This window comes from Ursus americanus, chromosome 1 (assembly GCF_024610735.1).
Source record: "Ursus americanus isolate L20-20 chromosome 1, mUrsAme1.1.p, whole genome shotgun sequence".
NCBI classification, from domain to species: domain Eukaryota; kingdom Metazoa; phylum Chordata; class Mammalia; order Carnivora; family Ursidae; genus Ursus; species Ursus americanus.
The window spans coordinates 58421400-58442701 of record NC_142127.1 but is presented as its reverse complement, the minus strand read 5'-3'; the positions used below and the strand labels follow the sequence as shown (position 1 = coordinate 58442701).

Here is a 21302-nt window from a genome sequence, read left to right as displayed (position 1 = left end):
ATTGAAGAAGAATAAGAAATGTTCTAATTGCACTTTGAATTTAAGTAGATGTGTTGAACTGAGGTCATGCAATTTAGGATTAGTTATTTCTTGGAGCCCATGCATATGGAACAGCTGTCAGAGGTGGGATAACACCCATCCCCTAGATTGTCTGGTAGCATGTTAGTGACTCAGCAGATAAGTAGATGTGAGTAGTTAATCTTAATTGCCTGACTAGTGATGTATGGTGTCTAATTGGAGTTTTCTAATGATTAAGAGCAATAATTGTTTTTCAGGTAGTTATACTGAGCCTATAGTAGATATATTGCTAACATTATTAAGATAGTAATTACTCAGTAAACATTTCCTTATAAGCACATTGTGCTTACTCTCAAGAGACTCCAGTAAATTGATTTTTAATACCAGTGGCTCCATTATTGAGGCATTACTTCCAGGAATGTTATTCATATTCCGTATGGAATTAGAATGAGAGCTATTTATTTTATCCACTATAAGTAAAGTAATGTGTTCCATTCTGAACTCATCACCTTTCTCCACTTCTCTCCAAATGTGCTCTACTTGTTTTTATCACCACCTCCCTCTCTGCCACCCAATTAAGCAAGTTCACTGACTCGTCATGCACTCAGACTTTCTCCCACATACCAATTCTTTGTCTGCAGCCTCAGAGACCTTTCTAGAATAAAATCTGAGCATGCGAGCTCTTCTGTTTGGTGGTTTCTAATCATAATTCCTTAAAAATGTTTGTAGTACCCCCCAACATAGTGCCTACTTGATCTCCACCCCCACGCGATGCCATTCCTTGCTGCATCATACTGGACTCCTTTCAGTTCCTTGAGTCTTCAATGCCTCGCCCTACTTCTGAGTCTTTGTCACTGTTTTCCCCTTTGTCTTGAATGGTTGGTCTTCCCTGCCTTTTTTTTTTTTTTCCAAGTTTCTCCACAACCTTTTTTCTCCATTAAGCCTACTGACTGGGTTATGTGCTCTTACTATGTGCTTCTAAAATATCCTGTATTTCTGCTAGCACAAACTCCAACACATTTCATTGTGAATCCTCACATGTAGCCTACGTGGCCTATGGTAGATGAACAATAACTAACTGTTAAATGAGTAAAATTTGGGTGCTATGCTGAAAAATGTGAGTATCACCATGGGGTAGAATGGTGAGATTTCCGAAAACCATATCATAATTGTAAGGCTAAATGTAACTGAAAATTTTAAAGAGAAAACTGAAGGCTAAGGAGTTGTCTGTCCCCAAACGTATGAAAGGTTCTCAGTTGGAATAGGTATTCCACTTTTTCTGAGATCTTTTAGAAAGACATACCAAGATCAACAGTTGAAAGATTCAAGAAGGATATTTCAACTAGATGTAAAGCAGATCTTTCTAACAATTAGAGCTATCCTATCATAGCCATGATGCTTCAAAAAGAGCTAAACTGTTCATCACTGAAAATGGTCAAGTAAAATCTGACTAATCATCAATTGGAATTTCTAGAGAAAGTAATCCTGCATAGAGTTGAGACCAAAATAGAACCTATACTGTGGCTTTTACCAGTTTTACTGCATGCTTCCTTTGCTTGTCAAAATTAATGAAAGAGGATGGTTTTAGTGGAAGGTAGGGTGGCTATTAAGCATTCCTTTTTTTCAATGATTATTTACACTTACGTCAAGTCCAAATGGTAAGATCCATTTTCTCTCTCTCTCCCCCCCTTTCACACACACACACACACACACACACACACACACACACACACACAGAGGCAATTCCAAAAACATCATAGAGGTTATCGTAGAGTTTATTAGGTTGGAGATAACACAAGACTGAGTTAATGTCCACCTGTAATGGGATGTAGGAAACTTGTGAATTTAAGGCACTACCAAACTGTACTCTACTTAGCAGTATTTTTTCTAGCTCTGAGCTGCTAGAAGACATATTTCTGATAAATATTTCTAGAAATGAGTAAAATGAAATATAGCTGAGTATATTAAAAACTGCAAATATTTGGTAAAATAGAGTCATGGTAAGGGCATTCTAAGTAGGACAAAGTTTCCATTCAAAGATTTCAGGTGGAAATGGTTAAAGGACAACTAGTCTGTCTGACCAGAGATACAGGTTCAAGCCTAGGAATAAAGTTCGAGTTGGAGAATTTGGCTTGATCCAGACGGTCGAGGATCTTAGATATTAGGTTAAGGAATTGAAGTATTATTCTATAAGGAGCAGAAAGTGAGCAAAGGCAGTGAAATACAAGAATACTATTTGGGAAAGATCAGACAAGAATATGTAGAGTATGTCTCAAATACGTGCAAATTACATATCCCTTTATCACGGTAGTTCAAAATTTTGACAATTTAGGTGTTCCTTTATAATTCCAACCATGTTGATAACAGTTGATCCTTGAACAATGTAGAAGTTAGGGATGCCAACTGCTCATGTAGTCGAAAATCTGCGTTTAACTTTTGACTCCCCCAAAACTTAATTACTCATAGCCTACTGTTGACTTGGAAGCCTCAGAGACAACATAGCATGTAACCATGATGCTTAACTTTTGTTAAACAATTTATGACTTTCTTCCTTCCTGAATTTTTACTTTTCCAGACTGTCCCCTGTGACGATTGATCTCCATATTTAAATGACTTCTGATTGAATTCAGTGTATCACAAAGCTGTCTGAGTTGTATTTTAATTTCTACAGAGGCCTTTTCCATGACAATGACAGGAGTCTGTGAAATCTTATGCACTCTGCATGTGGTCAGTGAATTATAAGTATTCGGCTTTGTCCGTGCACCTGCAATTACTTTTCAGTTGAGTGGAGATACTGTTGTACTTATAAAATATGGCATTTTCAAGCATTACTGATTTTATTGTAGTTTTTTGTCATTATGTATTATTTTCAGCTGTGGGTGCTAAAATTACAGCTGTATGTAAGTATTCTCAAAGTCAATTTCTGTTAAAAGGTCCTCATTTGGAAGATGTACTATAAGCAAATCTTAAAGTAAGCTAGAGACAAGAAAATGTTACTAAGAAAACTTTAAAGAAGAGAAAATACACTTACAGTACTGTACTCTATTTATTAAAAAAAAAAATCCATGTGTAAGTGGACCCAGATAGTTCAAACCCATGTTATTCAAGGGTCAACCATAGTTGTCATGTTTTTAACCACCTCAACCCTTCACCAAAGGAAGCTCCTTGCTATTTGCTTGGCTTCTGGGAGAAAATACAGACCAACCCTGTCCTAACAGGATGATTGATGGCAGTTTTGGGGTTCCTGTTTTTGTTTTCACCATGGCTCTGCATGGGATATTTCTACAGTTACAGAAGAAGAAATTGAGAATTACAATGTACAGATATTTGGGATCAACTTATAAACACATCTTTTTTCATATATGCATCCTACTACCAAATGTTTGGTGACAGTTAGTATGGATGCTGCTGTATTTGTAATTTGGATTTGAAGTGCTTAAAGCATGTAAATCAGTGCAGATAATGAAGGATACTAATGAACAATCTTAAATGCCAATAATTTTATTTTTCAGTTTTGAAATTATCATTTCAGTACTTTGTCTTAGTCATTTTTCCTCAAAGCATTGAACTAAAGCTGTTAATAAAAAATGAGATCTGAGTGTTCTCTTCTAAGAAATCTTATTCATTATTACACATTTACATTACTGATAAAATACAAATTTGATGGCTTATGTATAATGTTTTAAGTTGTTTTTATTTTTGTTTTGTTTTTGTTTTGTTTCAGTTTGCTTATATTCATTTGTCTGTAAAATTTGGAGCAGGAAATCATATTCCATTTCTTCTTAATTTATGTCAAAGTTTCAGGTTTCTTTTACATCTAAGAAAGCTGTGTTCTCATAGGAACTTGATGCTAAAGCTTTTCAGATTTTTTACTGAAGTAAAGTGTAGGCCTATAGCTCTAAAGACAACGAGAGGAATCCCATATTCTAGCTGCTGCACAGAAAAACTTAATATTAAAAGGGAAAAAAAAGAATCTCAATAGAAATTGGATTGTGATATGTCTGGAAAAATTGCCAAAAAGAATGTCAAGCCAAGTTAGATATAAGGAAATGGAGCTGATGGCTGCAATGAACTCATTTTTATGTATTATACTAGCAGTATAATAACTGCTATAATCCATAATGATAGACATGTTAATAAGTACCCAGATAACAGAAATACATAGAATACAATCTTATCTGACTCAGAAAATAATAAAGCAGCTGGAATGTTGTAATGTGAAGCTATGTATAGATACGCTTGCAAATAATTCACTGGGGCCAAAGTAAATTGTTTCAGTGGTTTCCTTGTGTAAAAAGTAAGGGAAAGGAAGAATAAGGTACAAGGTCCACTATAAAATTATTTTTCTTGCAGTCATTAAGTTCCACTTACACAGAAATCTTACACACAAACCAATCAAATGGATTTTTAAGGTAAAGTGGTATAATTTTAAATGTTTTTGATAAGTAATGAACTGTTTGATTTTCAGTATTGATTACAGGTTATTAACTATTCTCTGGTAGCTTATCGTTGAGGGGATAGTTTAAGGGGAATTACTAGGTAAAATGTTTTTTTCACAATTCAGAGGAAATGAAAAGAAAATCTACCCCCTATTTATGGACCCATACGCTAGTTAATATAGAAGGAAAGTATACAGTCATTCAGTGGGATAGATTGCTCCTATCTGGTGGTATTGAATGGAACTCTTGAACTCCCATACTCTCGTAAGAAAGCAGTCGAACTGATTGTATATTCAGTTTTCCACCATCACCAGTTTACTGACATTTTAAAATCAGTTTCAATAATTTAAAGACAGCAAAAGAATAAAATTGGTCATTAGACAAAATTGACAGGCTTTAAATTGTCCTATAAAACATAAGAAGTCCCTAAATTATTATTATGCAAAAATATCTATGTATAATCTGCAGTCACTAGTTGCCTATGGTGCTTAATTCAGAACATTTCTATATGAAAATAAAGTAATAACAAGTCTTCTACTACTAAAATTTACTTTCTCAGATCCTCAGAACCCTATTTTGCAACCCTGCTACCCAGAAAGGACTTAACTAAAGCCTGGTAACACGTGGAAGGGCCTTGTGACCCAATCTTTCTTTTTCTGACTCACATTAAAATCTGTTACTTCCATAATCCATTCCTTCAGGTCAAGACTGGGTGGCAAAGTCATCGACAATCATTTAGAGCAAATGAGTTAATGGATCCACTCACTGACTTGATATTTTTACTGGAGTAAAGCCTTCCAGCTGAAGTGGCCAACGAGGGTTTCATGGAGGAAGGGGGATTTGATTTTAGTTTTGGGGGATAAAAAAAAGCTACAGTAGATAGGAAGGGATGATGACATCCCAGTATGTGTACAAATCACTCATGTTCAGAGTCAACTAGAATCCAGATGTAACTGTTAGCCTTCCAACCAATGTTTTGAATCAAGACAATGGTTTTTTAAATAAGTGTAGGCATCAAGGTAGGCAAACAGAAATACAAATAAATAACAGCATCTAACTCTAAGAATGGAATAATGGGGTGAGATTTATTTTTCTGTTTGGTTATGTTTTTGTTTATATAAAGAAATCTAGTATTAGTAACTCTAAGGTCCTCTTATCCGATAAATTATCAAAGAAAAAAAGAAAGAGGTATAGAATTACTACTCTAAAATGAACTCACTTACATTGGGATAGAAGGAAGTACAATCTGGTATTACATCAAACCATCTCACTTGGGGACGCCTGGGTGGCTCAGCTGGTTAAGTGTCCAGCTCTGGATTTCAGCTCAGGTCATGATCTCAGGGTCAGAAGATCGAGCCCCCGTGTTGGGCTCTGCACTCACTCAGCAGCACATCGGCTTGAGATTCTCTCCCTCTGCCCCTTACCCTGCTAGTACTCTCTGTCTCTCTTTCTAAAATAAATAAATAGAAACAAACAAACAAACAGATTCTCACTTGGCCAAACTACAGTGAGGAACTTGCGTATAGTTACTTCCATGAGGAAGACAGAAGGAAAATAACAAGAGTATAATATTGCTTATTTGTAGAAAGAAAAATGTTATTAATGTAGTGGAAAGTGCATTGACCTTGGGTAGATAACTTCCATGTAAATTTAGACCTACTAGCTTACTAGCTTCTTTGACCTTGAGCAGCTCACCTATCACCTTCCTTCTGTAAAATGTTTATAATATTTATCTCACAGAATTGTTCAGCATAAATACTAGAGGTGAAAATTATGTTTTCAAACTATAAAACTACCAAAAGGAAGATACTTTACTATTAACCTTTTTAAATTTGCCTTTGAGATTTATTTATTTATTTATTTATTTATTTATTTATTTATTTGAGAGAGCGTGAGAGAGCAAGAGCACGAGCAAGGTGAGGGGCAGAAGGAGAGAATCCCAAGCCTACTCTGCGCTGAACACGGAGCCTGAGCGCGGAGCCCGAGCCGGGTGATCCCTCCACCCCCAGGCCGTAACTCGAGCCAAACCAGGAGTCAGCTGCCCAACCTATTTATTGTGCCACCCAGGTGTCCCTGCCTTTGAGTTTATATGGTTTTTAAAATTATCTGTAGCTTTGAGGTTTTTTTTTTTTGTCTTTTATGTCCTAAATATACTTCAAAATATATTTGAATAGGTTTCTTATACTGTAAGTGTCCATATGAAGAATACAGCTCGTTTTTACCTTGATTCCAGTGATGACTATGAACCATAGCACTAGTATATGAAAATATCTTCGGTCATCTCCAAAATCTTAAGCAAAAAGGTGCCCTTCATTGGCTGACTAAAGCTAGAATTCTGGGCTATTCACCAAGTAAAATGACCTGTGGCAGAATTTGAGATGAGCTATTTTAGCTCAATCATTTGTGACATTTTACTTCACTGAAATGTGATGGTGAGTGGGTCTTTGGCATTATTTCTTGAAAACCTTTTAATCATTAGGGGCAAGTGGGCAGTGCTTAGGATCCATGAAGGGAAAGTGGATAATCCTTAGAGTACTTTGGAAAGCAAAACCAGCCTGAGTCTGTCCTGCTTGATCTGAAATTCCTGCACATATGGAAAAGTTATTTTCAGTAGGAAGGTACCTATGGCAAATGAGCAAGTTTCCTGTATTCAGTTTTAGAGCCCTTGGCCAAAAATAAAGGAGGCAATAGAAAAGAAATTACAAAGCAGTAATGTTAACCATAATCTAACACAATTATTTTCATTTTCTCTGTGTATTTCTTTCCTCTAACTACATCTCAACTTTAGTACAGGTATCAACAATTTAGGTAATGAAGACTAATAGACTATGGAGGAAATAACTGACTTATTTAAAGCAAGAAATAGGAATGATGTGCAGATCATGATTAAATATATAAGCTCCTCATGAGAAGACCTCATGTGCCTTATCATAGCTATTTAAGAGCGTGGACAGGTAAATTATAGGATACAAATTACAGCTTATAGCAAATCAATTATGAAAAAGTAAAGCTACCCTAGTCAACCACCCATTATATAATTAAGTTTGCCATAGTCTCTCACATAAGCCAGAGTGGAGAAAAAACAAATCTCCCATCAATAGTGTTGCTAGCATACATCATCTCACTTGATTCCAGCAGCACAACCAGTGTTGGAGTTACCATGATGTTGTGTTTCATGGAATTGGAAATTAAGACAGTGATTCCCAGTCATGCCATGTTCACTGATTTTAACATTAGGGCTCAGCTGTATACAAACCACCTCCCAGTGTTAAAGTCATGGAAAAGCAGTTTGGAAATTACAGTATGTTTTTGGAATAAAGCAATAAATGTCCTAGACTGAGCAGAGGCAATAAAAACATAGAGGAACAGAGTCAACCTATACAATAGAATCAGTAGAAAAGCCATTGATAGATTTAGGGGACTAAGGGGGAAAGAAAGGTGTCAAAGGTGATTCCAAGGTTGTGTGGTTCATTCAGCAAGTAGAAGAATGGAGATACTATTAACATAATCGCTGAGGTTGAGAGTTTAAATGTTGATTTTATTTTTTTTTAAGATTTTATTTATTTATTTGACAGAGCACAAGCAGGGGTAATGGGAGAGGGAGAAGCTTAGCAGGGAGCCTGACCAGGGGCTTGATCCCAGGACCCTGGGATCATGACTTGAGTCCAAGGCAGACGCTTAACTGAGCCACCCAGGTGCCCCTTAAATGTTTATTTTAAATTGGATGATACATTTTGGTTAGACATTGACTTGCAGGTGGTACCAGGAGGAGCTCACTTTTTATATCTGGTTATAATACTTCTTGTATTCATAAATTATGAAAATGGAAATACAATTCTACCCAAACGAGAAGATAGTCTTAAAGCAATTAATATTTAGTAAATGTGACTTATTTTTTAAAATGCTTTTGATTTAAAAAAATATTAGTAAATCTCATCACTTAAATCCATAATTTCAATGTTTTTTATTCATGGTTTTTCAAATATTGTGATTAGTTTCTGATCTATTGGTTTTAAATTCAAAGGGTTAGAAATGTAATGAATTATTATTAACTTTATTCTATTTATAACCTGAGTTCACAAACCTTTTCTAGATACTTTGGTAGGTCCTGGCCTTTTCATAAGTCAGGCCATTTACTGGAGGTTGATTTTATTACATGGATTGGTTGTCTGTGATATTTGAACACATAGCTAGGTATTTGACTTACATATATGTGTGTGTGTGCACATGTAGATCTGTGTATATGTTTTATAATATTTTGATTTTTGTCAGGTAGAAAAGAAAGCATAAAATGGTGTTGCATTGAGTCAAATTATTTGAGTCAAATTATTCTAAAAATTGAATTCCAAAATAACTGTTGTTCTCAGTCTTCATTTTGTGCATTCAGTTCTGTTTTTACAAGAAGTCAATATGTATTTATATGTAAAGAGTGTGATTCTGAAAATTGTTTCCTATAATGGTAGAAAATTGCTCCCAGAGAATGAGAAAGAAGGAACAAATGAATGAAAGAACAAACAAAAGAAAGAAAGAAGGAAGGAAAGAAAGAAAGAGGGAGGGAGAGAGGAAAGAAATTTTCTAGCTTTTCTTATTTTACACACTACTTTTTCCTCAGCATTATTGCCCAGCTCAAACTGTAATCGTATTCTAACCAGACTTGTCAATGTATCTCCCCTGATGATGCAGATATTGGCGACTTATTTCACAAATTAGCTTCGTTAAGCACTATAATTATCACTATATCAAATTACTCTGAGTGATACAAAGTCATTGAGGTAAATTCAAAGATAACACAGCACAAGGAAGACTCATGGATATAGATGTAACATTTTCCAGCATGTGCCGGGGGCGGGGTTGGGGGGAGGGCTGAAATACTGGGGAAGACCTGAAGGGGACACGTATGGAGAAGACAGTGACAGCAAACAGACTGAGAATAGGAGATGAATTCCCAGGCTTCTACTTTGCAGCCGGGACATTTGCTTCAAGACATTACTCTTTCTACCTCAGGCTTTCACGGTTCCTTCTGAGCTCCAGGTAGACTGCTTTTCTAGTGTCAAGGGACAGTGTGTTACATCTAGTCAAGTACTTGCAGTATAGAAGGTAGATTATAGTAACAATAACAACTTTGAAAGGTACAACTTCAGGTCGTATGAAAACTGACCACTTGGGTGCCCCCATTCCTCACAGTGTTTTTTTTTTTTTTCCTTCTTTCTTTCTTTGTGGTTTTGTCTGTTTGTTTCATTTGAAAGATTTGGATGGAGCTTGCATCCTCCATCACAATGTCCTACACAGAGACTAGGTAGTCATCATCTGTGTCACCTGCCTGAGCCCCTGGAGCATTTCAGTTTAATCCCCTGGTAAATTCTGCTACCAAATTGTGTCTGGAATTGCTGGAACAGTGTCAGATCACTACTTGGTTAAACTCAAGGATAGCAAATGGTGGGAGAGAGAGGGAAAAAATTCCCAAAGCTTGAAGCTTGTTCTTGAGCTGTTCTAAAATAAAGGAACATGGAAATAACTCCTCTATTCATTACACAGCTTGGCTAGATTTTTTATTAGAGGTTGTCAACTACCACTAATTTACTGTTTGTTTTCAGTATGGCTATGAACTAGAAACAGTTAGAAAGAGATGTTAGTAACTTTTTCAATCTTAAATTTGAAACCGAACATGCCCTTAAACTCTCCATAACAACTGACAATGATGTGGTACGTGTGTAGTATTCTGTAGACACAAAAATGCACATCTACTTATTCAAAGGACTCAGAATAGCCTTCTTTCTAATGAATATATTTTATATTTAGTGAAATATAGTAGTGTTAAAAAAAGAAACCTGCATTTCAGAGCCACTTGAATCCAGCTTCCTCACTTAATGGGCTAATCCACTTAATGGGATAAGCCACTTTCCTGGGGTAAACTTTACAGGCAGTAAGCAGCCATCTGAAATCTATATCCAGACCTGAGTGATTCCAGCATCTCTACTCCTAAGTGCCATGTGCCTGCCACCCCAAAATAATAATTGCCATTTATCCTGTACCTACTCTTTATACTGTACTTTATAATACTATAATTGAATTTCCCAAAATGTCCAGCGGTAGGCATTTTTTGTACTGAATTGAAATATATTTTATGTTTTTGCCAAATGCTGTTGATTCTACTCTCAGTATACATGTATCAAATTATAAATGTCTCAGGTAGGTTTCTCCATAAGGGCAGAGATAGTTACTTACCTATTTTATCTCCTAGAGCAGCCAACACTGTATCCTAATCAGAGTAAGTACCCAAAAAGTTTGATGGATTGCCATTGGTTTGAGGATCTTTTTTTATCCATTTATATTTAATAGCTCATGGGCATCTAATGTCTACTCAACTAAACATTCACTCTACTAGTTTGAGTAAATATATCTATTATGTTAGTTTGGAATGAATAGTAAAACTTTAGCTCTGACCCCACTCTTTAAAAACTTAAAGCCGAAGGATCAAAATAAGTCATACAGGTACTTTATAGATTAGTGAACAAGTGCAATAATTGTTCCTCAATGTCTTGGCCAGAATTAGTCTTACCATGCATGGCCTGAGCAGTTGGGATTTCTGTCATTTACAATTGTCTTGCTTCATATAGACATAATATTTTCAACTATCTAAATCACATGTTCCTGGAGGATTTAGAATAAAGACTCAATAAATATTTATTGAATTGTATTGAAAATACAGACCAAAAAATAGCTTTACGAATTGGAATTGGGAAGACAGTATTGGAATAAAAAAGCCAGATGATGGATGAAACTAGTCAGGGAAAATTTTTGAGATTTAAGTGAGTATTGTGCTGCAATTTAAATAAGGGAAATTGGTGGAAAAGATGGAGACTGATATACACAAATGAGCCTGTCTAGACTAAGCTTTAAGATCTGGCAAAGGAACTAAAAGAAGGAACCAAAAAAAGAAAGCTTAGCCAAAATATCGCACAGGGATGGTGTATGGAAGGAATTGAGAACAAATGGAGTGGAAATAAATGTAAGCAATCAAATGAATGTTTGATAAATATCTCTAAAAGATTTTTATACTCAATAATCAACCTTTCTGTGCACATACTATTAGAATATGGATTTCATTTTTGGTCAAATACAAATCTGCTTCAAAGACCTCTATTGCTTTTTGTAACTTTATAGACATAAGTAGCTTGCTTTTTTTAAAAAAAATATTTATTTGAAAGAGAGAGAGCAAGCAGGGGAAGGAGGGAAAGGGGCAAGCAGACTCTGTACTGAGCCCAAAACAGGGCTCAATCCCATGACCCCGAGATCATAACCTGAGCTGAGATCATAACCTGAGCTGAAATCAAGAGTTGGATGCTTAACTGACTGATGCCACTCAGATGCCCCAGTAGGTTACTTTTTTTAAAGAAAATTCTAAGGGACTCATATTTCATGGAAATTTTATTTGTAAGCAAGATACTCTCAGTTGGACAAAATCACAATATCACACAAGATACGTAACAATTCCATGATTGTGTATTCTTTTCCTGATGAATTAGGAGATACGATACATCTTCTCTCTTAGCAAAAACCCCCATCTCTTGAGGTCACTGACACTGTCTGACAATGCAGCGAGAATTGGAAAGGAGCTGAGTCATCTTCTGATAAGAAATACAAGTTTTAGGAGAACTCAGCATTTCTTAGCATGGGTATAATGATGCAGGGGGTCGCATGTCTTCAGTATCTACTTGGTTGCAGGCACTGTGCGATGCATTTTCTACCTCAATATCCCCCTTACAAAAGGAGAAAACTGAGCCCATAGAGCTTAACTATGCACTCAATGTTTCACCACCAGTAACTGGCAAAGCTGAGATTCAAACACACATATTACTCCAAAGCCAGTGCTTTACCTACTACCAACACTACCTTTCCACATAACGTGAAAATACCTTAAAGTTATTTTCATTTGCAATATCCCCCACAAGTAGGCAAGCAGAGAACAAGAAAAAATGAAGTGAATTGACCCTACCGTCATTCTGTCATATTTCACTGAGGTAGTTCTAATTAAAATCAACATAAAAAGTAAGCAGTATATATTATTATTCAAAATGAGAAAAAGTAGTAATTTTGCTGAAATAACGTAGAACTATTTTATAGTTTTATGATTTTCCCTTACATTTTTTCTTTCATTTAATTTGAAGATTATGCTAGTGCCTTTGAATACTTACGGTATAGCAAACCTTGGCATTACTAAGAACTGGAACCTCCTCTTTGGCTCACAGCTATTCTGACTGAATGGGCTACTTGGCTGCACAGATTGAGTATTTATGGGAAAATAAGTCAATCAATTGTGCAGTTCATGAATCTCTGAAAGTCGCATGCGTCACTTGTCTTTAAATCATTCAGCATGGTTTGGCGTTCAAAAACTCATAGAAATAAATGCTGAGGAGGAAAAAAAATGGCTTTTCTGAAAATTCCTTAGAAATTAATACCAGTTAACTCCTAAGTAATCTTCAAATATTGGACTTTTCTTTGTTTTATGTTGCCATTAATAGTGAAAAGGCAAAATAAATGCTGAATAATCAACAAGGATTGTGGATCAGAATGAATTATAGCAACATTCCCACAGAAGATAAGAAAACTGAGAATGAAACAAAACTATATGGACTGTGAGTCTGTTACAGCTTTTTTTTGAGTGCATTTGATTGGAGGTCCTTGGGGGTTGATGATGTCTTACCTATCCTTAAGTTCCAGGAAAATCCTCAGTGGGATTCTTGGAGCTTGCACTCTAGGTGCCCATTGCCTTTTGACTACAAATCATTCATTTGGTAAAACAGACAGTCTCCATGATAAGAGATTGTGTGCATATGAATGTTCTAACACTGGAAATAAATCTCCACTTTAACTTTGTTGACCCTGCAAGACTTCCCATCATCAGAAATTCCTGGAGCCCCTCTATTTTGAACAACTCAACCTCGGCACAGCAATGTTCTCTAGCTGTCGTCCAATGTCTCAGGTTTATCAATCCAGAGCTTTCAAAACCTCATTAGTTAACTTAGTGTCAGAGTCCTAAAATGCAAGCCACATTTAGAAAATCATATGCTACATCGAGAATGGACTGTGGCTTCTTTTTCAGTCTGTGGAGTCAAACATCCCAATCAATTGGAAGACCCAATTCTCTCTACTGACTAGACTTACTGTCTACTATCGCAGAGTTGAACAGAGATAGTGTGATATTTGATTGCTGCATCTCATATTAATTAATTTTTAGGATCCTCACCTATGTGAGAAAATGCTTTTGTTTTTATTCCTCATTTCTATGAATTTTTAAAGCCGAAAGTGTCAAAGAGAAAGTCAGTCTCCCCAAGATCCAGCTGTGATAGGAAGTTCAGTAAACAGCCCCAGAAAACTATTTTACTTTGTATTTCTGTTCCCACTTTTTAGATGTACAATAAACTTTAGAATGGCGCCAAAACTCCTGGGTACTTACCTAAACCTTCACTAAGTTCCAGGCCTCTTACAGTTCACTCCTGCATAATAGGTATCAGGTCCATTAAATTTTATTGTAACCATATTGTCTCTGCTTAAAGTAAGTGGAAGAGAATGAATGCCACAAACTTTAATATTCAGAAGGCCTAGGATGGCTTTTTACTGAAAGACCATATCCAGCTCTGGATTCCAAAAGCCAGGAGACGAGGAAAATTTGGATAGAGTTCATTAAGGCCCTTATAAGGGCTAGGAGTATTCAATTTAGAAAAGAACATAATAAAGAATTATTTTTTTTGTATTTAAAGAGGTGAGTAAATAAAGTTTTATTGAAGAGAGTAAACGAGTTATTTTAGAATAAAGTGGGAATATTACTCAAGTTCGATAAAACTATTTTCTAACATCTAAAATTATTGGATCTGGAATTGAAAAGTAGGGGTAATATTGGATTCTTCTTTGAGATATGGAGCAAGTCTCAGGGACTTGAGTTGATTTTTGTATCTTTCACAAAGATGTGTGGTTAGATTAGGTATTTCTCATAAGTCTACTTAAAGACAAATAATGTTTAAGTAAATCTAGAAAATTGATGAAGTAAATTGCAGAAGTTGGCATTGCCATTTATTTCTAAATAGGATTTGTATGTTATCCTCTAAATAAAAATATAGAAACCAAGCCAGTTAACTCCAGATTATACAAGAGTAAAAGTGAACAGCACACAGTATAAGAATAAGCAGTGAAGCTCTACAGTATAGCCTCAGAGAGCTCATCATAAATAGGCTCTTAATCAGGAGATGAATTGAAAATACCAAAAAAATAAGCAGTTTGCCACAAGGTCATTCACACGGTAGCCCCAGGAAATATTTGAAAAAGTTGAAATTTGCCTTTGGTACTTTTCTACCTTTACATGTCAGGCTTCAAGATTCTTTTTACTGCCGTCTGGCTCTTTAGAGTCATTCCTAGAAGCAAACACATAGTTTCCGCTCTCTCCACCATAAAGACACACCCTTTGCTATTAAATTTTTTCAGGCATGATGACTTCAATTCAAAATTTTTAGTTCTGCTTCCCATTGTTTTGAGTTATGGTTGTTAACCTATGCCCGAGGGTGATAGATCCTAAACAGGTTGTGTATCTGTTTCCATAGTGCCTCTACTGCTAAGAATTCTGGGCCATCGGATAGAAAAGGACTGAGGGCAGTTTGCTGCCCCTGAAATCCTACCAATCAAATACCTATCTCATCTATGTGTTTAGACCAGCACAGATCAACTAGCAAACAAATAGTCTGGATATACATGTTAATATATCTTTCTATTCTATTTCCCCTCTATCAAATATAAGCAGTGCATATGTTTTTCTGAATCTAAAAGGAAATCATTCTTTCAAATACTTCTATAACTGACTATTTCTGCAAACTCCAGGAAAGGTTAAAAAAAAAGGAAGCTATGTTTAATTCATTTAACAGTGATTATAAGATACCTATCTCATTAAATGAATTGGGAGGGTTTGTTAATTATGTCTCTATAATGGAAATTTTAATTTTCTTTGCTACATTAATTGGAAATAAAGATTTTCAGGGATTTGAATTTTAAACAGCATTAATGACAGGTGATTCCAAGAATACTCAGTTATTTTTCTGGAGAATTTCAGTAAAATTGAAGATATTTGTTTAGTTTATCAGGATTTAGAGCTGTACACAATTGTTATTTGTTAAAGAACATATTGCTTTTTCGGGCTAGAAGAAACAATTGCTTAAAAAAGGTCATGTAACACTTGATGTTTTTGTTGTTGCTATGTCAACTTTTAAATATCACATGCAAAGGTTGTATTCCAGAACACATCAGCTAATGACACCTAACATTTGTTGCACTTTACTGTTTTTAAGGGGTGTTCACATTAATTCTTCTAATCCTTGCAACAACACTGTGAAGCAGAAAGGATGGACATTATCTCTACATTATAGGTGAGAAAATAAAGTTTGGAGATGTTGTCCCTTACCCAACCAAGACCACATGGTTATTGAAGATTGGTAGCTAGGTTTGGTTTAGTTCAGTGTGGTGTTTGTTCTTTTGTTGCTGTTATTTGGTTTGTTTGTTTGTTTGGTCCTTACATTTATTTCTCAAATAATCATGGTTCTAGATCATTTTTACTGGGGAAGCTATGTAAGTGTTTGATCTTTTTGCTGCAGGAACCCATTAGTCCAGAAATCTCTGGTTGTCATACACATTGCTAGACATAGGCAAGGGCTAATCAGTCCCTTCTCAACCATTCTGATTTCCAAAAAGGAGATGAAGATGCAGGGAGACGACGCATTTCTCTGTGAGATGCTGTTTGTTCTAAGTTCTCTCCAGTGGTGCTTTGAAGTATGGAGTTAATAAGGGAAATAGAACAATGCCATCTGGTATGCCATTAGATTTTCTAGAGAAAAATCTAAATTTGATTCACAGGGATACTTAACTATTCCTAATCTACTAAATTTAGTGGTCTAGACAAAAGATTTATTTAAGGTTTGGATTTGCATGTCAATAGGGCCTGAAAGTCTAATCCCATTTACAGAGAATTCACTATCTAATGCAAACTGAAATTTGCAGGGCCAGCATTGTGCGTGGGCTTTCGAATCAGAATTATCTGAGTTTGGGGCGCCTGGGTGGCACAGTGGTTAAGCGTCTGCCTTTGGCTCAGAGTGTGATCCCGGCGTTCTGGGATCGAGCCCCACATCAGGCTCCTCCACTATGAGCCTGCTTCTTCCTCTCCTACTCCCCCTGCTTGTGTTCCCTCTCTCGCTGGCTGTCTCTATCTCTGTCAAATAAATAAATAAAATCTTAAAAAAAAAAAAAGAATTATCTGAGTTTGTCTATATAATCTGTCACTTGCAGGGGAGTAACTTCCACAAAAATTACTTCACCACTCTGATACTTATTTTCCTCATCTATAAATGGCACATAGTTGGCTTTCAAAAAACATTAGTTACTATTTTGGGGGCTTGAATGAGAGCCACAACGGTCATTTACATGGCTCCACTATGTTCAGATAGTAATAATACCTGTAGCAGGACACTTAGAATTCAAGTTGGGCAATACCTTTTAAGGTTGGTTTAGAGGGAGTTAAGTTCTAAGATGTTGTGGAAAAGTTGCCACTGTGAGCAAAGACAGTGATGGAAAATTGATGTAAAATGACTTCCAATCTGAGAAGTTTTTACTTTATTTTTCTATTTTTTGTTTTATTTTTTTTAGAGAAGGAGGCAGAGAGGGGTAGAAGGAGAAGGAGAGAGAGAATATTAAGCAGGTTCCATGCCTAGCATGGAGCCCGACACAGGGCTCCATCTCATGACACTGAGATCATGACCTGAGCCAAAATCAAGAGTCGGATGCTTAACTGACTGAGCCACTCAGGCGCCCCAGAAGATTTTAGTTTTATGTTTATTTGTAAACTATAAGTGCATACCATTTATACCTCTTATTAAGCCAAAATAAGTTAACATTTATTAAGTGAAATAATACATTTGAAAATGATTTTTAAATGCTATAGCACTTTAAAGAAATAGAAGTAGAAACAAATCCTATTTTTATCAGGAATAAATTTGCTTTGGTTTCCCAATAGCTGAACACCTTCCTAGATTTAGACTCAATGATGAATATGCTATTAGAATTTTACTTTCTTATATATGCTTCCCTAATTAGAAAGGAATTTGAAAAAAAAAATCAAAGACTATTTAGCCTTGGTATTCTTAGAACAGATCATTCACTACAGCCTGTACTTAGACTTATTATGTTTCTGTTATTCAAACTCCTTTTGTCCGCCCATATTGTTTAGACCTGTAAAAAAAAACCAACACCAAGTCCTGCCTGTGTACAAATTAATGCCGTGACCTTTGCTGTCTTACTAGACCTTTGCTGTATTTCTAGAAACAGCACTTAAATGTGAGATTAAAATCACCTCCATTCAATAAGTAAATAATGTTTGCTTATTGCAGATTACAGTCATTTGTCAGTAATAAGGCAGCTTTACTTTTTACAGGAAATGGAAAGTAAAACCTCAACAAATGGATGCAGCCCTTCAGAATGACTCTCAAATGGCCAGTGCTGAAAATTGATCTGGTTACTTGTCAATTGCATTATTCAGACATGACATCAGCAACAAAGCTGTAGCCAGTGCTAGCTCATTGCCCACCCCATGACAAGCTTTCATAAATAAAAAAACCTACTCTGTAAAGATATAAGCATCTCTTGGACTGTAATTTGAGCTTTGGAACCTAATTAAACAACTTTCCACTATCCTCATTAATAAGCACTGAACCAGACTCTATACACACAAGAAACCATTTTATAGTGTATCATCACCAATGTGTCATTCTAGAGGAAAAGTAGACTGTTGACTGAGACAGTTTCTATATTTCTGACTATATGATCCATTTTTATAGACTGGCTTGTTAGATTATGACTGACTGAATCCTAAATTGAAATCTTTTGGCAGTGACATACTCTGATGTTCTTCAAGCAATTCTGTTCCATCAGTGCAAAGACATCATGCTTCTTTACCTGGGGGATTATGTTCATTGAGAATCACAAGTGATGCTGGTGTAGGTCTTCTTTTTCTGATCTGTGAACAACAAAGGCCAGCTAAGGTCAGTAAGAGTCAGACACGGCCCCAGGTTACTCTACAGCTTGCAAAGCTGTTCCATTCTCATCTTTTCCCAACATAAAATCAGCAAATTTCTGGAGGGCACACAGCAGGTGCTCACTATTTTGAATTATAGAAAGCCAGAGAGTAGAACTTTCAGGTATTAGTATCACCTTCTTTGACCAAAAAACCTACCTTTCCACAGAAAAGAAGTAGCTGTATATAATCAAATGATGCCACTGAAATAAAATGCAGTGTAGGTACGAGGATGACTTGCTAATTTTCCTGGCTCTCTTGGAGCCCCATAGTGATGATCCTTTCAAGATCCATTATCATTATTTCTAAACAGGTTAAGAGAAGCTCAGAAAACTTAAAATTTCTAGCAAGTTAAATTTAACAGCATGAGTTCTTAATTTCAATTAATATTACAAGGTTTTCTTATTTTCTAGTAACATATTTAGGACAAATAAAGAATGAGTATGGATTCTTTGAGAGTAATTCATTTAAAACTAATAGGTTTGATGTGGGTTTTTTTCTTATTTTAATAGTTACAGTAGCATATTATTAGACTTTCTAAAGTATTCTTGATTTCTTAAATATATAGGTAAATTCTTAAAATATATGTCAGTAGGATAGAGGGTAAAATTTACCGATGATATTTTGTCCATGACAGAACCAATGTCCCATTCAACATAGATACATGAAGTTCAAGGTTATATTTATCTGGCCTGAGTCTGGGAGGATCTATTTCAGATTATCAAAACATCCTAGAAAGTTATGAGTCTCAGACTCAGTAATTATTTTTAAGACTTTGTATCAAATATTTGGAAAAAGATTCAATGATAATTTAGGTTGTAAGAAATTAATGAATTAGATTGATGACCCCATAAATTTTTTTCTGCTTTTGCCTCCCCACTGTTGTAATTTTCCCACAAATGGTCTTTTAAGTGGTTCCATTGCAGCAGGAGTCTAAGTAGATCTGAATATGAAAGGTGATACAGATGTAAACCAATCTTACATGAATGAGAGAGAGAGAGAGAGGCAGAAATATAGAAATACAGATACATTGATAAATTAGACAAAGAAAAGAAATCCAGGAAATGTTTAATACTATTGTAATATCTGAATAAAATATCTTTTAAATTATACATACCACTACAAATCCTATCTATCATAATTACACATACTTAAAATTACTGCTTTGAATATATGATGAAAAACATTAAAAAATTAACCCTATAATCTGAAATTATTCCAAGGTTTAATGCTTTCATTGTTAAATGAATCTTTTGTATTTTATAAGTAATGAAATAAAAGTTTGCTAATTCTGAGAATTGTTCAAGGTTTCTCTAAATGTTCAACTTGTTAATTTAGTAAGCAAAAGCAAACAGATATCTGGATCCAAATCCGAATCACTAATATAACCATTTTTTTTTCCTCTAACGGGTCTTAATTTTTTATCACATGAAGTGCTACATTTTAGCCAATAGGTCACCCAATGCAACTCAAATACAAGTGCCATATGGAAACCAATCTATTTCTCATTCAGGTATCCTGGAAAGTCACAAAGTTAGGCAAATTCTAGAAGTAGAGAAGCTTTCAATTATTAAGAATGTACGTCCGTATTACCTTATATACAGGAACTGGTCCCCACCCAATTCCACCTACCTGCTCTGCTGCTTCAGGTGCAATCTGACTCTGGAATAAAGGCACAGCAAATTGTATCTTTTTGGGACTGTTTGGCTCCATGCTAATGACGAGAATTAGAGCCTGGAAGGGCTCAGAAAGACTAACCCCAGGTGGTGTCTGGGATGTGTTTCCTCAGGCACACTCCACCCAGCCACACAGGGCACTTCGTAATAAATAGCTGTAATTCCAGAGCGAGCAAGTGAGGATGCCGAGGTCTGAGTAAATCCCTTCTTCAACTCCACAGTGATGCCTGGCTTGCCTGTTCCTCCACCAATCTCTTAGAACCTCTCAGCACAATACAGAAAGGAACAATAAGCTAATTGTGTACTTCTTCACTAATACACATGCCAAGCATTCACTCAGCAGCTAATTGAAAATGCAATGCTAGGCTGGAAGGACCCGCTGCCCTGGGATTTGAAAGAAAGGCTCTATCCACTGTACATTACTAACCGGCTGCTCAAAAGTGCAATGTAAGCTCCCTCTGAGTATTGCAGGGATGGGCCATTCATTATTGATGAACATAAAGCAGGAAGTTTTTAGAGTTGGGGGCAGGGTCTGGGTATGAAATCATTTCATTTCTCTTGTAGCAACTTGTAAGTCAGACACCTTTGCCATTTCACATTCAGCCACCAAATTGATGAATGGTCACAGAAGGTAAGCCACAACCAAGAAAACCAGCTATATTTATGCTGCAAGATCTGGTTAGGTAAGGCTGACCATGGGAAGCAGAGCATCCCTGGTATAGTAAGGACACCGCCACTCCAGACTGAGCAGATTTTAGTTCAAATTCCAGCTCTACCATTAACAAACTCTGTGTCCTCAAGAAAATCGCAGACTGTGTCTAGGCCCCCATACCTTCCTCAGAAAGGTGATGGTCTTGGACTCGGTGACCTTTAAGCTCCTGTTCTGTTGCAGCATTCTATAATTGTAGTTCACAGTTTTCATTAGAGTGGAAAGTATTGGACAGCTAAATTTAGCAAACAGTTTGAAAGTCACTGCTGTGTAATGACCTCTATTTCATTTCCTGGTGGAGCCAGTTATATCCTCTGATTTGGAAGAATACAGAAGTGACTAGAAAACATTAGTGA

General features: G+C 36.0%; 1 protein-coding gene across 1 annotated transcript in view; it reads right to left on the bottom strand.

The window, feature by feature from the left end:
* The window catches only part of PPP1R1C (protein phosphatase 1 regulatory inhibitor subunit 1C), a 119417-nt gene extending 98983 nt beyond the window's left edge, over positions 1 to 20434 (bottom strand). The window contains exons 1-2 of the mRNA XM_087861896.1: positions 20194 to 20434; positions 18444 to 18504 (exon numbers count right to left, since the gene is read on the bottom strand). Coding sequence (XP_087718022.1) covers positions 18444 to 18504; positions 20194 to 20274 — 142 coding nt within the window. The 5' untranslated portion in view covers positions 20275 to 20434. The remainder of the gene's footprint in view (positions 1 to 18443; positions 18505 to 20193) is intronic.
* Between the last annotated feature and the right edge of the window lie 868 nt (positions 20435 to 21302).